Below are 17,502 nucleotides of genomic sequence, written 5' to 3'. Positions count from 1 at the left end.
ATACACCTACATCATTTTTTTCTAAAGTATGCCAAAATATTCAGAAACCTTTGAAACGTAATGCTAATGAATAAGCTTTGAATGAAAAGAAAACAAGACATTATAAATTCATTACCTAAAAGTTTCAACAAAATCCGCTTTGTTATGAATTTAAACATTTGGCCAGACTTTGGACCTGGAAAATCACATAATAAACGAACATAAGGAACGAAGTACGTTCCAACAATTTAGAAGATTGTGGTATATAAAATTAAAATAGACTTAAAGTCAATATGGACAACATACGGCATTTTTCTTCGGGGTAGCTCAAGTCAAATCAACAAACATTTTGCATAGGTCACAGAATAAAATTCTTAATAAAATATTAGAGGTTTGCAAGTATGCCAAGTGGGCTGATCTACCAAAGTCGAATATATACATAATAAACGAGACTTAGGGACCGATTCCGCTGCATAACATGCCAATGTTATGGTTCAACTTGCATATATTATACTACTGAATTATACTCAATAATGTCAAAATGTCGTTTATTTGCTGTGCATTCAGGCGTTTTACACAAAAACTGCAACGTCACTTGTGTGTTATGAAGCTGAGTCAGAAAGACACGGTTATCTAAGATCTTTTCTTTCGACAATTTTTATGAAACTGTTTTTGGTAACAGATATGGCCTTATAAAACATACTAAAATAATACGGCCCTACGTAAAAAGTTTACTTTTAAAAAATCATCAACCTTTGAAAAAAATAGTGGCGTTCTACAAATTAGTTTAATTATATAAATTAATTAAAATTTATAATAATAGGCTACAGTTTTAGGACATACAAGCACACGTGCCTGTGCACTATAATTAATATAATTACAGAAAATTAAATGTGTTTGAGAAAATTTATTTGGAATTACCAATGTTTAGAATTAAGTGGAAGCGGAAGCGAAAACTTTATTTTTGAAATAAACAGTTACAAATTTTATCTGAATATTTGACTCATTTTAGTTGACTAATTATAGGTCAATTATTACACATTTCGGGAAGTTGACACTTTCCACTCGTTTTGCTTCTTGGTTTAAAACCAATATTTTATAAATCTGTATTCTCTACATAATTAGCTCTATTCGTCATAATAATCTAACATTTTAATAATATTAAATCAAATTTTCAAGATACGATTCAATTATACTTATTATTGTATCAACACGAGCCGAGCCAAAATATTATCACAATTGCGTAAAAGAATTTTAAATGTTTGGAAAGCAATCTTCACGCTTGTACGTGAGTTCGGTAATTTTGATAAAAATAACATGAACAACGTTTTTCGACGTTAATGCCATTCCAGAAAATCCGTGATAAATAAATAGCGAGTTTTATTCGTGCGGTCACGTCGCGGTTATTGCGTGCGATGTGACACGTGCAACAATGTAGGGTGCCGTTTGGGCGTTAGTTTTTGGCAATCCCGCAGCAATCAAAAATTAATGTCCATTTCGGGAATGATTTATACGACGGTTGCTGCCGTAAACGAATACGCTGCAATTTGACGGCGGCGGTCAGTCAGCCGACCGGTGCTTTGCGATTTATTTTCGCACGTTAATTGCGCGGCCGATGCGTCGAAACTGTTGTTTAGCTTCACAAGCAGCAGCGATAATAAATAAATTAGAGTGGGCCTCGGTAAAGGATAATGCGATTGTTACAAACAACGTTCTTTAAACATTTCTTCTACTAAACAATGAAACGCGTTAAAAAGTCAAGCCGTACCTCGTGCAAATGTATTCTTAAAATTACTAGAAATAACAAAAGCTTACCTTGTGATTGCGATTTTCCCTCACATAGTCATTGATTTGTAGTAAATTGCTGGCGGTAGGAATCGATTAGATGCATATGTGTCACAGGGTAAAGTGTCCGATCTCTATTTACCTGTAGGATATGTATATATGTAATTTCGGCTAAAGGATAATACATAGTAAATGAACGTCGTATAATCAAGTTGATTAGACACGTAATGAAGAATTACATAGTTTATTTAAAACTTTAAACACATTTTTCTTAAAACTATCTTTTTTGATACGGTACCCACGATTTCTCAACTTGTACTGAACTGATTTACTTGAATTTTTTTCTTCTTTATAGACTTTTCATCATGAATAAACTAAGCTCATCCCCAAATTTCAACTTTTACCATTTTAAAAAAATACGACAATATTAAAAAAAAATGTTTTTACAGTCGCTATTTGCGAAAGAAAAATCTTTGTTCTTGTCCGCTGTTTATACAAATGCGACAATATTCTAGATATTTTTTTCTTCAAATTCTGAAAGGTTTACCCCTATCATGGGTACGTGACAATTTTTGAGACCCACTACCATTTTGCTAGCTAGATTTATGACTTTTCTAATTTTTATTTTATTTCTGTATTTTTAAATTATTATTTAATTACCTAAACGATAGTAAAAATATTTACCTTCTCACGGCCTTTAAAAAAATACAAAAAATTCATGCGTCTAGACTAGAATAGGGTAGGTCGGGTTAAAATGCTCTAATTTGTCTTTAAGTAATTATACTGCCTAAACTAATTAAATTACAACAAAACACATAACACAAATAACTATTATACTATGTTCAGTAAATATAAAATTCTCAGATAATGCCTAATTATAGAAATATGTTTTTTTACTATTTTTCTAATTATAATAGAATTATTTTAATTAATTTTTTGTAAAATTGTTTTTTGAGTTAAATTTACATTTTTGTGTACTTTTTTATTGTTTACATCTTTGCGAAGTTTAAAGATCAGTTGATGCTTTTTTACCCCAATCACATGTACGATTTATAACGGTTATATAGAAAAAAATATGAATTTTAACTTAAAATTAACAATTGTATATTACATCTACAATTACAAGACAATTACAAGACAATTACAAAACCGATACCTAACAATTATATTTATTAAGGTCTCCTAAACTAAACAACATATTAGGTGATTTCCTGATTTTAATTCTAATTAATCAAATTATAGAGACTACAATTGAGTCGTTAAGATTTTAAAGCAACAGATGCCTCACCAAGTACGTCGAGTGATAAATATTTTAACTATTTAATTGTGAAAAATAACTGTTGTTTAAAAAAGTATAAACTCACCATCATAGTGAATAAATTTCTAGAAGTAAGTATTTAAATTTTAGAAAAATTTAAATTGAACAATTTAATATTAAATAATTTCAAGCAAAATTTCAAATAATCAAATTCAATTTTTTTTATTTTATTTTATTTTATTTTATTGGCCTCGCTTACTCGAGCATTTAGCCACCTACATTATTCTATACAATCATATATCTTATACAATTTTCAATATTATACTATCTTCTCCAAATAATCATATTCTTTATATACTTCTTAACTTATGTTCATTCTTCTTTCTTCTTCTTTACTATCTTCTCATTTCGTCTTCTATACACTTTCTCTTTTTCTACTATATTTCTCATTTCATTTTCTAAATTTTTCTTACTTTTATACATTCTGATTATTTTTACATACACATTTTTATTACAATACATAATGCTATTATAATTCCAGATTAACTACTTAATATTTTTCAATTTCTTGGCGGAGATTCGAACTCAGAACCTCCAGCGTTTGAATCGGAAACGCTACTCTGTGAGCTAATCCCGCCATAAATTCAAGATTATTCTATTCGAAATGTCTCGTTTCACAAATAAACATTTAGATTTTGCTCTACGCCTCTGTGAAGTTCAATTACATGGTCCTTTCTGAGGAATGACCAGCTTCCCATCTATGCTGTTTGGTCCCACATGCCAACACGATAATAAACGTATTGCGTATGACAATACCGCTACCGCAAAGCGTCCATTTCATGCATCTACATACAATTCGTTATTGCGAAATGGTAATATATATCAATAATTAAATTTATAATCATATTAAATCGAATTCATTGTATGGACAGGCTGTCACGTAAAGGATTTCGCAAAAATTTAACAAAAATATTTACTAAATTATAAATGTTAACCCATTTTCAAATGGATGGAACACGATATTGTTCTGTAAGATTGTTAAAGCTAAAGAAAAATTTAGATGTCTGCAACTAAGATATCACCACAGATGTTATTTGGAATGAAATAGGGAAGACTGGGTCCGTTTTTTTTCAGGGTACAGAAGTGACAGTCGTCATAGCAGCTTATCTATACATATTTTGAAAGAGGGTCCTAAGGGAGAAAGTTGAAGTTCCTGAAGATTATTGCATGCAGCAGGGCTCTACATTAACATGAGCTGTAGACCGCATTGACATTGTGTTTAAAGACAGATAATCCACGTAGACAAATGTTCAAATTACTTTTTATTTTACTTTTCTTCCAGCTGTCTGGTATATGAGATTCTATCAAAAAACTTATTTAATTTTGTGTCAAACATACGAGAAGATAATGTGAACGAAAAAAATGTAAACCTAAAAGCGCATTAACGTAGAAAAGGGCAATGAACAAAATTCGCCCAGAAAACTGATTATTTGCAATACACATCTATAGGATGCAAAATTATTTTGTTATATATTATATTATTTATTATCACCATAAAAAGTTATCATATAAATAATGTATTGTAATACAAATGGACACGACCCTCTTCTCGTTGAGTATATGTTCAAATAACTTATAAAAACATCTTTAATTTATTTTTTTTTCTTACAACATTTATTGATGCAACATTTCTCCTCATAGTACTCAATATTTTACATTACATACAATGTATAATTAACTAATTCGATGCTTTTGTAACTATTGTATTCGACAAAACCACAAAAATTTCCATTTCATTGTTAAAAGTTAATCTTACTAAATTGTCCCAAAGTTCTACAATGTTACTGAAAAAAATTGAATCCAAAATGTTCCGGCTCAAGTTACTACGAATAGCAAGTAATATATTCTACAAGTGGCGTGCAGTTTTAATATAGCACATATTTACAAATAAAGTGACTTTATCCGGTATAGTAAAATAAATTTAGCTTTAAGGTGCAAAAGAACTATCTCAACAGTTTAACAATCATTATCAAATTATAACACATATCAAACAAACAACTATCTGACTATATTCATTAAAACTCTCACATAATCCATCATTGCAAAAATGCGTTTTTTTGTTGTTTTTCAAAAATTTGTAATCTGGTTCTTTTTACTCTATAATTGGGGTAAATTGAAACGACAGGAAGCAAACAATTAAATTTTTGTATTTAAATTTTAAGAAAATTTTTACAAAATAACAGCTACATTATTCAAGAAATGCAAAATATAAATTTTATGGTTTCATTTTTGTTTAGAGATAATAATGGGTTCATAATAAATATTAAAAAATAACCTTTTATCAGCGGAGTTGGAATAGGTATTTATTATCTTTTTTAACTTAATTTACTTTTTTATCTGCTTTTTTTACACTTTTGCCGGGGTATAGGTTCAGTTTGTCTATTTTAGCCTACCCAGGTGTAAACATTTATGAAGGTTATATAAAAAAAATTGTTGAATCTAAAATTAACAATACATCTTATAAAACAATTAAACAACAACAAATCATATTATAATAAAATTCTTTACGCTAAAATATTTAATAAACGTCTTGTACAAGAATTAAAGTAAAAATTGTAAGATAAGTAGGTACTGTATGACAGTATCTTATCTTGTCAGAATAAAAGTAAAATTAGTCTTTGCTTTGATTAAAACTTTCATATATTTTTGTTTAATAATAAATATATGCCCTGTAAATATACATGCAGTAATGGTACCATATTGTACGGATAGCACTATAAACTTTTATTACACAAATTACAGTTTTAATAGCAAACCACTTTAAATTAAAGCAAACTGTTGAATGTGCATTTCATAATTTGCTAGATGATTGTGTACTATCGCTTGACTTTAGCTTTTATTTTATATGTGCATTTTCACTGTGCAGAATACCCTAGTGAAAAGATACCCCGTAACCACAAGGGTAGATTCTAATAAAGTGCTTCGAGTAAAAGTTGAAAGAACAAAAGCGATCATGAATAAATTGCTTTTAACTGTATTTGTTATATACACGATTCTTCTGTCATAGTAATGAACGAGCAAATTGCATATTAGTCTAGATATCGAGTCAAAGGATGTTATTGAAATGAATAATATTACGATATTGATGTTATTCGAACTAATATTATTGTAACATATTCAGTATAGTGAGCGAATTTTGCTGTCATATGCAGAATTATTACATGAATTTATATATGCAGCAAGCGTTATATGCGTTGTATTAAATTTTAATAAGCATTGTATCAGTAAGATTATTAATAATGCCTCTAAATATTATATATTTTTGTGATTATAAGGTTCGGTTATATGAACTATAGTTGTCATTAGTTGAAAAAACTACAATAAACAAATTTCATAGTGAAATTAAGTATATAACTAAATTTATATTTAGGCTGAAGCAGTGCTCATAGGTCCGCGTAATAGAAAGGTCCACCACCAATATCTCAAAAATAATTTTTTTTTAACAACAATATTTAAAAGTAGAAGGCAAAAGATGTGAAACCAGCTATCACCTTAATACAAGCAAAGTCGCTCTCAGGAGATGAAAAGCTTTGTTAAAAACTTTTAACAAAAGTATTATCTTGTCTGCGCTGTTTAGTTTATGACACATATAGGGTAAAAAAGGCCAATTAGAACTTAAACCTAGCAAAGGTATCAATAATAAAAAAAAGTAAATCAAGTAAAAAAAACAGTTTTAAAATTGAATATTCCTGGCAAAATACCAGATCAAGGTTATATACAATGTTATCTCTGTATAAATGTGCCTATAAAATTTATATTTTACATTGGATGAATAATGTAGCTATTAATCATTAATATTATTATCATTAATCCCCTTAAATTTAGACACATTGAATCAGTTCGACATCTGCATACCCAGCCTAGGGCACCTAAATTAAATAAAAGTAAATGACATTCTGGCTTAGAATAAGTTTAAAAAAATTTCGCTGGTATAATTGACCCAATTAATAAAAAATTAAAATTCAGTTTGAAATGTCATGTTTTCAGAAATTTTGACAGGGACCATTAACAAAATGTTGATGATTTGTTAGAATAAAGTAACTTTTTAAACCTTCAATATGTTAGTCTAATTTAAACATTACATCATAATTTATTAGTATTATTTTTTTAAGAATTAATTGCGAAAAAACGTCCCAACCCATCTTTAACAAAACTAATCAGCACGATTCTTAACTAATACTTTTCGAAAGGTTTTTAAATTTTCAAAATCTCTCGAAATTTGGCACTCTTTTTACAATTCTAAAATCAGCTCGGCCAACAGTGTTTAAAGTTTTGCCATTGATGCAAGTCCTTATCTATTTTCATTGAATTATTATTAAATTTGGAAATCGCTATATCCGTTTTTGAGAAAATTCAGATGAAAGGTAAAATTTTGGAATAGAACCACATGCACACTTATTCTAGCTTCGAACTCAAATGATTCAGAATGACTTGAAACGTCGAGAAAACAAAATACCAAATCTAGAAAATATGCAAAATTCTGATTTTCTACAAGAACTATACGGGAAGGAGATTATAAATTAACTTGAAATGAAATATATAAATGAAAAATATACCCATTAATTAAATCGGCGTGTGAAATCATCAATTCTGCATGATTTACGAAGAATTTTTAAATTTTTATCTCACACTTTAAACATTTATTGTTTTGTTACCGAATATTTGACTGTTACTTTTAATTAGCCTCATTTATTTCTTGTTTTTATAAGCGCTCTTAAAATTTTATAGTTATAATATAAATCTTATAGTTATAACGATTGCTTACGCCAATGGAAACATGTGACATGGTGAATAAATAGAACAAAAATAAGATCAATATAGAAAAACGCGAATCTGTTTGGATCAATCATAATTTACAATAGTAGTTATATTTTAAATATAAAAGTATTATTTATTCTAATTCTATCAAAATTAAATGAGAAAGCTTGATAGAACCACAAATCTATCAAGTTCTTCAATAAAACCATCATTTTCAACATACACCAAAAACAACAATATTGATATCTATTTTTTCTTACTATTAAAGAAATTAACTTTCATACTGTAAATTACCCTTCACATTGTAAATTAATATTTCAAATTTGAAAGTAGGATTTCAAACAATACCACTTTATTGGCTTCTCAAAAAGTTTCTTATATTATTCATTTAACAAATTGATTCCTATATAGAGCTCAGTTTTAGCCAACTCTAACTTCAATTAATTTGTTAATTGCGCTGCACAATATGGCATAGTGGCATAGTGACGGAAGCGGAACTATCCCAACTTGCGTGATTGCTAACAATAAGCCACACTATTAATTCAAGAAGTTACTCATACACTTTCAATTATCAGGTGAAAACTATTTGCTTTTAACGCAATACTGCTCTCGACCATTAAAATGTAGTGTGTATCGTTTCAAAACAGATTCATCAAAAAGTTCAGAACAAATTAGTTGTTGAATAATTGGTGATTTAATTTGAATTCTACACGTGACAGAAGTCAAGAGCTCTCTATATCACTTTTGATAGGTTTTCAGGTGTAGATTCATAGTAAATTATAAAAAATCAAAATATATTGTATTTGTTGTATATATATATATATATATATATATGTTAGTGGCAATTCTCCTCCAAAACGGACTGACCCATTTTTAAAAACACTTTCAGTATGACAAAATCGGACACACTGCATTTTTCATACCCATAAAGTGTTGATCAATCAACTTTTTCACCAATTTATTTTATATTATTTTTGCAGACCTAAATTTTCACCATCATACTCACCTAACACAGTTTAATTTTTTATATCTTCATAATAGTTGAATTATAGTTTTCTTTGTGTATAGATCTCGGTTTATTTTAATTTAAATATTTTTAGTTGACGAAAATGCTAATTTTTTTCTACAACAATATTTTTTTTTAAAAAAAGTTTATAGACAGTTTATTCCAGTTATAGTTAGTGTTACTAGTGACAGATGGTTTATTCCGATAATGATGCACAAATATTGCAGATAGAGCAAAACATATATTGCAATCTTACCGAAAAAATATAAAACTTGAATATTTAAAGCTGTAAATACAACAGTTTTTGAAAGACTGTTAGATACTTTACAAACCTATGGCTCTAATTTTTCCAAAAATTTATTATCTCCTTCCTGTATGGTTTTTGTAGAAAATCAGAATTTTGCAAATTTGCTAGATTTGGTAATTTTATGTTTTCTCTACGTTTCAAGTCATTCAGAATCATTCGAGTCCACAGTTAAAAAAGGTATGTAAGTGTGTAGGTGTATTTATTCCAAAATTTGACTTTTCTTCTACATTTTCTCAAAAAAGGATATAGAAATAACCATTCAATGAAAACAAGGAGTTTTTGAAACATTCGATTTACTAGGCATCGCACAGGCATAATTCAAAAATACATATTGGGAGTTCACTTCGGAAAACCGCATCTATTCAGTTGAAATAAAATTAGTTTCAGATTATTAATGTGCGCCATGAATTATATGTGACATGGTTCGCAGTGGGTAAACTATTCATAATATTTGTGTTAGCTAACCCTTTACCTTATATACTACATATATATATATATATATATATATATATATATATATATGTATATATATATATATATCATAGTAGTATTTTTCAAATGCTTAATAACGTTCACATCAAACATCATTTACAGCCAATATGTATCGTACAACACAAAATAATTAAAAACATTAATTATATCATTTACGACGTACTGACACCAAATGCCATATGAAATGTATACCTTTTATTAGCAAAATGTTATAAAGCTGATCATATTCACGGATGGTCGTAAATGTTATACACTTCGAGGGAGGTGCATTAGTGAGAGCATCGGGAACATAGAAAATCTAATAAATAACTTTTATTTAAATCTTTCTTTAATTCTAATATCTTAAATCTTTCTTCAATAATCTAAAATTTCTTTATAGCAAACACATTTACTTTTCATAACGGCATCACAACTAAAATTATATCTATCAAGCGCTTATTGCGAGCTTTTATGAGAAAAATTAAATACGACAATGACAATTCAAAAAACCCGAGAACTATAAAATTTGTTTCATAGTAGATTTTTATATCCACAAAGATGTTTACATTTCAAATATCCAATACACAAGTAGAAAGTTGACATGTAGGGCTAAACGTATATAAAAAAGTAATTACAATCAATGATGTTAGTATTTCCTACTCTTTCCCTATTTTTCAGTTTTTAGTTTCACCAAAGAATAATCAATACCTAACTCACTACTTCCTTAAAAATAACCAATACCAACCAAATAACGCTTTATTTCTGCACTTTATTTGAGCTCAGTTTATATTTCTTAAATATATATATATATATATATATATATATATATATATATATATATATATATATATATATATATATATATATATATGTTCTATAAGCGATTTTGTTTATATATAGCAATTTGATTGTTTCTTGAGCATTTTTTTTTGTCTTTTACTCAATTCGTTTTTGTCAATGATAATAAAAATCCATTCATTTATTTCGGCAGATTTTCGAAGAATATTTTTTGTCAATGTTTTGGCATCAGAATGTATGAATAGCAGAAAATGATAGTGCCGCAAATATTTTAAAAACACCTTAGTTTTGAATATTTCGTAACATTATTGCAAGAGTGGGATTCCTGAACAACGACTAAAAATGGATTGAACTTTATTCTGACAAAGAAATATTATTGTTAGTATTGATATTGAAATTCAATTACCGTTGTATCGCCCAATGCAATTATTATAAATACATATATATATATCAGTATGATCTAATGATAATTCTATTTAAAAGATATTATAGAAAATAATGAAGATCTAGAAGTAATTCTTGAAAATATGAACTTTTCAAAATAATTGAAACAATATTTTTTCATTTATTATACTTCTTTGATATCAAACTTTTATCTCGAGAGAATTGCTATTAGCTCTCTATCGAAATTTATATAGATATATTTTACTACAATTTTACGATACGGTTTGTCCCCAAAAAATTAGACAAAATAATTACTATTAGCAACGGTGTCATGTACGCGTAATAAAACATACTGATAAGGAAGCTATATTCTTTTACGACTGTTTGGCGAATATTAATATGAAAGATGGCATATAAAGTACTACGAGGAAACATGAATAAAGAAATATTTCCTGAAAAAGGACGTCGATTAGAGGCCAAATAGGATTTTTGGCATAAGCGATGTTTAAAAATGTGTTTTTTAGCGCTATGATTATTTTTATTCTCATACAAATGAATTTCTTTATATCAACATACTTTGTAAAGGTAACATTGCAAATGGTAGTTGAATTTTTCTCATAAATTACTAATGAATGTATATTAACTAAATTATTAATTTTGAGGCTGGAGCCTATCGTAGTTACAAGTTCTTGCAAAAATATTCTTTTAAAACATTTGGTTTAAGGCAAATTAGTGTATAAATGGCATAGCTAAATTATGTGATTTGTGCACATCTTGACAAGAGACTAAAATAATATCTATTATTATTGATTACGGCTTGCTTATGAATAAATAAATAAATAAATAAATTGATGTAAGACAGTATGAGGATGAGAGAAAATTTCATGTCAATCATTTGGATAAATTTAGTATAAATTTATAAATCTTTGCCTCTTATTTGATGTATCGCCTAAGAAGACCTTATTCCTATACGTCTATATCTACACAAAAATTTGCTACCCGAACAAATATATGATACATATTTAATTACTAGAAAGATGTTTGTTTGTCGAATTGGATTAGGAAAGTATCTTATTGTTTATGTACTTCAATGTACAAGCTGCCCCTCATTTTAAAATTTAAAAAAATAACCGTATAAATTATACAGTATGTTTTCGAATATCTAATTAATTGCACGAGAAGAGGAAAATGTTTCAATTATAAGGGAAGACGTAAACATAAATCCGTAGAATATATATTTGCATTTAAAAACTATACATCCTACGGCCGTGAAAATTTGGGAAACTGTTAGGTAAACCCAGAAAGGATTTCATATATTTTTGCAACTCTAATTTTTCACCCTCTTACTACAAACTTATTTTAACCTTATTTAAAATATTTTTTTAATGTATCATTTACTAAAATATATGCAGCTCCCAATTCCTTCATATAAAGAAATAACTATTTATAACAAAACTGCATTTTTATGTAAATTTTTAATCGATTGTATAACATGGCAATGTGTGATAGGGTACAGCTAGTTTATACTTATATTTGTATATGTTTTTTGAATATTTTTGACATTAACGTTCAGCTTTGTAATTTTTATCTAAATATTTTTAAGTTTTATCTACTTTGTATAGAATAAATAACAAAAAAAACAACTTAACTAAAACTGTTTATTAACCGTCCTGAAGTGAATTGCTTGAACTGAATCATATTTCGAATAATTGCATAGGATTATTTCTATACATTATTTAGCAAAAATGAATTTAATTATAAATTGGTTATGTAAATTTCTATTTTATAGCAGCTAAACTATATTATTCAAAATATCGCGTTTATGCATTTCATTCAGAGAGGCTGCATAGATTAGAAACTTAAAGCAAATGATTTTGCACATTCCGAATTTCCTGGCTCTGTGCCATTTGTTTGTTCAGTTATTTGGTACATTGCGCTAGCTTCCTGCATTGTTATTTATACTAGAAGTTATTTAGAAGTTCTAGTACGAGTGGTAAACTATATTCCTGAGTGTAATATTTTCCATAGACATATTGAACTCTTAAATTTTTAGTAATGGAGTTAATATAAAACAATAGTACCGGATGATATAGTAGTAATTATATTTATTAATGAGAGAAACAAATCTACAATACATCGTAGTTATATAGAAGAGTAGCATATTTACATGACGATATTTATTTTTTTTAATGTGAAGCCTTTTAATATATATATACGAATTTAATATATATTACATTTAATATATTTATAATAGGACGGGTCGATTTAAAAGTTGCTTAGGCCCATATGATTTTTGCATACAATGGATCAAAACAAGATACTTTGCTGAAGAAACTATATCTCAAAATAAATTCTGATGTCCCGTATATATATATATATATATATATATATATATATATATCATTGTTTATGTAGAAGTTATATCCACTTTTGAAAGAAAATATACAACCATATTATGTTGCCATATTTGGTTACAATATCGAGTAGCAATATGCAGAAGAAAACGTATCACATTAAACTTCCCTGATTAAAGTTATAGTTTAACTCAACTCACAAAACTGCCCTCGGGTAAAACAGGTATTATATAATGATAATAATGATCCGAAGGTCTAGAACCGTGAACTAAGTCTCTAAATTGATACAGAAAAGTTTACTATGAGATTTTTTGTTGTTCGTTAACTCGAGAATAATTCGCATTTAAAAACATTTTGTATCTCTATTTTAAAGAAAAATCGGAGATTGTGATACCATATTGGCATAGTAGAAAATTTGCACAACACCGCTGATCACCCGATACATAGAGTGTACCAATAGTAAATTTAGTTTTGGTTTTCAGTACATAATAAAAGATAATAATAAAATAATTTAAGATTCAGTTTAGTATTAAAAAAAAATCTGCTCTAGTTGGCAGCATTGTTAAAATTAATAATGGCCACGTTGTGATAATGATATCAGTTCCCAAGAATAGGGTAGAGCGGGGCTAGAAGAGCCGCGAATAAAAAGGTTTGCCACCGATATCTCAAAAACAAGTAAAGCTAAAAATTTTTTTAACAATAATATTTAAAAATCGAGAGAAAGATGTATAACTATTTATCATCTTGATTTTTACAACGTCTCTATCGGGAGATAAACGGCAATATTTGAAAATTCATAACAAAAGTATTTTCTTTTGTTGCTAATTTTTAATCACCTATATGTTATTTAAATGTTTAATAAGATGTATTGTTATTTGTAAGTTCGATTCAATAGTATTAGGTTAGTTTTTTTATATGACCTCTATACAAGTTTGCATGTGGCTGGAGTAAAAAAGACCGGCAGAACATTTCCTCTGGAAAAGGTGCGAACGATAAAAAACAGTAAACTAGTGGGGAGCATGGTATCGTGCCTTAAGGCAAATTGCTGGAACTTCCCGTGCCGTAATTAAATATTCGAGGAATGAAAATAATCAATAATTGTTTTGAAGATTATTATTATATATACATGCTGTAAATTTATAAGTGCTTGAGCGATGAGCGTATTTTATAAACAACTCATGTGTACGTTTACAAGAGTCCTTTTTTTTAATTTTTTTTTTTGATTTTTGAATGTACATTTTCCTACTGTTGAAAACTTCTATTGGTTCGAGTGTAACTCTACATTTGAATTTTATTATCTATTACTTTCTTACTTAATTCTGAATTCCTAATCCGTATGATGATTAAAAAATGATCAAGTTAAATGAAAGTAGAAATTAAAGACAAATCTATCAAAGTGATATTGATATGTCTGGTTAATATAAAGCTTGATGCGTATTAAGTTTCACAATATTAAACATTTAGACAGATGATGCCGAATATATTTTTTGTAAAATGTTCTGAAAACAAATGACAAACTCGCATTCTGACGTTAAACAAAAACGGTGAAATAGAAATAAAATCTCATTCTAAAATTAATTTATCGGTGGATGTTTTCCGTAAATAATTCAATTAATATACAATGATTCGGTAAGCTCTTAACAAGTATACGATTGACTTTTCAACTCATCTTGTTTGACTATTTTCTTACAAATAAAGTATTTGTCAACGTTTCAGAGGTGATCAAAGTAAGGACAACATGGTTAAGAAACCAGAGAGGAAGAAGGCTACTGAAGGCAAAAAGCATAAGCCTAATTGCCTTCCAGCAGGAAAATACTGTCTTATCAGTTGTGATATGGATACAACTGGACGGAGGTTAATAGATGAAATATGCCATATAGCAGCATTCACTCCAACTAGCCAATTTTCTCAGTACATAATGCCTTATGCAAATGTAAACCCAAGTGCCAGACGTAGACATAATATTCGTGTTACAACTGATGACCGTTTCAGAGTTTTGAGAAGTAATATAAACAATAAGGTTATAAGAACAAAGTCAGAAATATTTGGGTTAATAGATTTTTTGAATTGGCTTGACGAAGTCAAGTCAAAGTCAGATGGAGCAGGTGTAATTCTCATTTTCCATGAACCCAAGAAAATGGTATCTTACATGCTCTTAGAAGCTCTTCAACGTCACCATTTATTTGGAAAGTTTCATGAAATTGTTAAGGGTTTTGCAAATGGACATGCATTAGCCGAAGAGAAATATTCAGCTACCATGAAGTCTTTTAAGCTTAAAGTTTTATCCAGAGTCTTACTAGATCGAGAAGAACAATTCGATAATGCATCAAATAGAGCAAAAATTATTTGGGAAATAGCTCAACATCTTGGTCAAGGTGAACAAAAGGACTTAGCAGCTGGTATTGAAGATCCAAATCGTGTAATAGTAGACAACATGGTAGAAGTAATTCGCCAGTATTCTCATCCTACTTCTGTAGAATTAGGTGAACTGAAAGAACTGCGCGAAGTAGCTGAAAGAAGCAGTTCATTTCAGCCAATATTTAGTGCAGCTGGGAAAATGTATTTTCGGGATATTCAGCGCATAAATGTTTTAAGATCAATATTGGCTGAAGGCAAATCTGATTATAATACCATAAAAAGTACATATGAAACAGATGGAAAACAAGGCCTAATAAAGGAATTAGCCGAATTGCAAATTACAAGGAAAGATCAACAACATGATTTATTAGAGATATTGGATTCCCATTTTGATCCAAAACGTACTGCCACTTTCCCCAATACAAAAATGCCCAAAAAAACTGAAAATAGGAAATTAAAGAATACTGTTAGTAGTGATGATAGTGGAGCTGTGTCTCTTGACACAACTAGAACAACTTCTCCTTTAAAGAATAAAACTGTGAAAACTATATAATTTGAATGCCAGATAAACTTGATTTTTGATATACATATGTTGGTATGTAGTTATGAGTTTGATATACTTTAATAAAACCCATTCAAATAATCATATTTCATATTTTTTAAAGTTGATTTAAGAAATCTTAATGTATAACATTATTTTGTTTTTATTTAGAGCTGTAAAGTTTTATGATACATTTTTAGCTCAAAACTTTTTATAAATTCAGTTTTTGTTAATATCCAGAAGTCATATAGATTATGTTCATATGGATTGTAATTTATCGGTTTGGATTTACTAAATGGGTATTTTTGAATAGTATTTTAAATTGTGCCTTATATTCATTAAACTTTTTCTTAATATAATCTTAAGATGTTTTATTTATCTTCCAGAATGCATGAATTTATAAAAAACTGTACATTTGAAATTACTTGAGAAAATATGAATTGTTTAATTTCTCAACTGAAAATTCATAATGTTGTAATAAGGGAATACTGCAATTTATTGTGCAATGTGATAAAAAGTAAATACTAGTGGGGCGCATGGCATCGTGCCTTAAGGCAAATTGCTGGAACTTCCCGTACCAAAAATTATTATTTTTTTAAAAACGATTAATATTTTTGAAAAAAATGTACTTCGAAAAAATTAAATTTTTGAGAAACTATAAATTTGACAAAAAATTATATTTTTTGGAAAAATTAAAAAAAAAGTTTTTTTTATTTTGACATTTTTTGTAAATTCTGACCTTTTTTCAATGCAATCGTACTGCTTAACTGCATAGAGACGAAATCTCGAAGCACGTAAGTGCCGCGTCGCCGTCTAACGGATAAACACTGGTGCGGAACCAATAGGAATGTAAACAAAATTTATACTTATTGTTAAAATCTCTATGAAATATCTCCGAATTTGATGTGCATATGTCTAATGATCATTTTTGACCGCCAAATGACATTTTTTTACTTTTTTAATTAGATCTCCGAAACCGCTAGACTTGCCTTCATGAAAATTTGATCAATTCTTCATCTTGTCAATACAAGTAAAATGTTTTTTGAATTATTAAACTCGGACGCTCCGTTCTCTTAAAAACTGAGTTACCATTTTTCGTACTTTTTTCCCCGTATCTTCGGAACGGCTATTCCTGCCTTTGCCAAAAACTAATCAGCAAGTCTTCTTATCAATACGAATCGAATGTTTTTTGAATTATTCAAATCGGTTGATCGGTGTTCCCGAAATCGTCGACGAAAATTTGTATCCGCACACACACACATATATCTATTTTTTCTAGGGTATGCCAAAATATTCAGCAACCTTTGAAACGTAAAGATTTATGAAAATTTTCAATTTCTATTTTTTTTGCGATTGCTATAACTTGCCCTACGGGAAGTTAATTAAGGTAATGAAAGTAAATTAAGATGAAAAAAAAACAATTTCTCAAAAGTTAAATAGTTA

At 28.4% G+C, this 17,502-nt stretch overlaps 1 protein-coding gene across 1 annotated transcript; it reads left to right on the top strand.

Annotated features, from left to right (window-relative positions):
• The first annotated feature begins 14,898 nt into the window (after positions 1–14,898).
• On the top strand, positions 14,899–16,071 carry LOC113375017 (maternal protein exuperantia-like). The gene has a single exon (XM_026614970.1). It carries the CDS (start codon positions 14,899–14,901, stop codon positions 16,069–16,071), a length of 1,173 nt encoding a protein of 390 aa, XP_026470755.1.
• The last annotated feature ends 1,431 nt before the right edge of the window (positions 16,072–17,502 follow it).

Source organism: Ctenocephalides felis, unplaced genomic scaffold, assembly GCF_003426905.1.
Source record: "Ctenocephalides felis isolate EL2017-DRISC unplaced genomic scaffold, ASM342690v1 CF-g0.4_SCAFFOLD_01886, whole genome shotgun sequence".
Lineage (NCBI taxonomy): Eukaryota > Metazoa > Arthropoda > Insecta > Siphonaptera > Pulicidae > Ctenocephalides > Ctenocephalides felis.
This window is presented reverse-complemented; position numbering and strand designations above follow the sequence as displayed.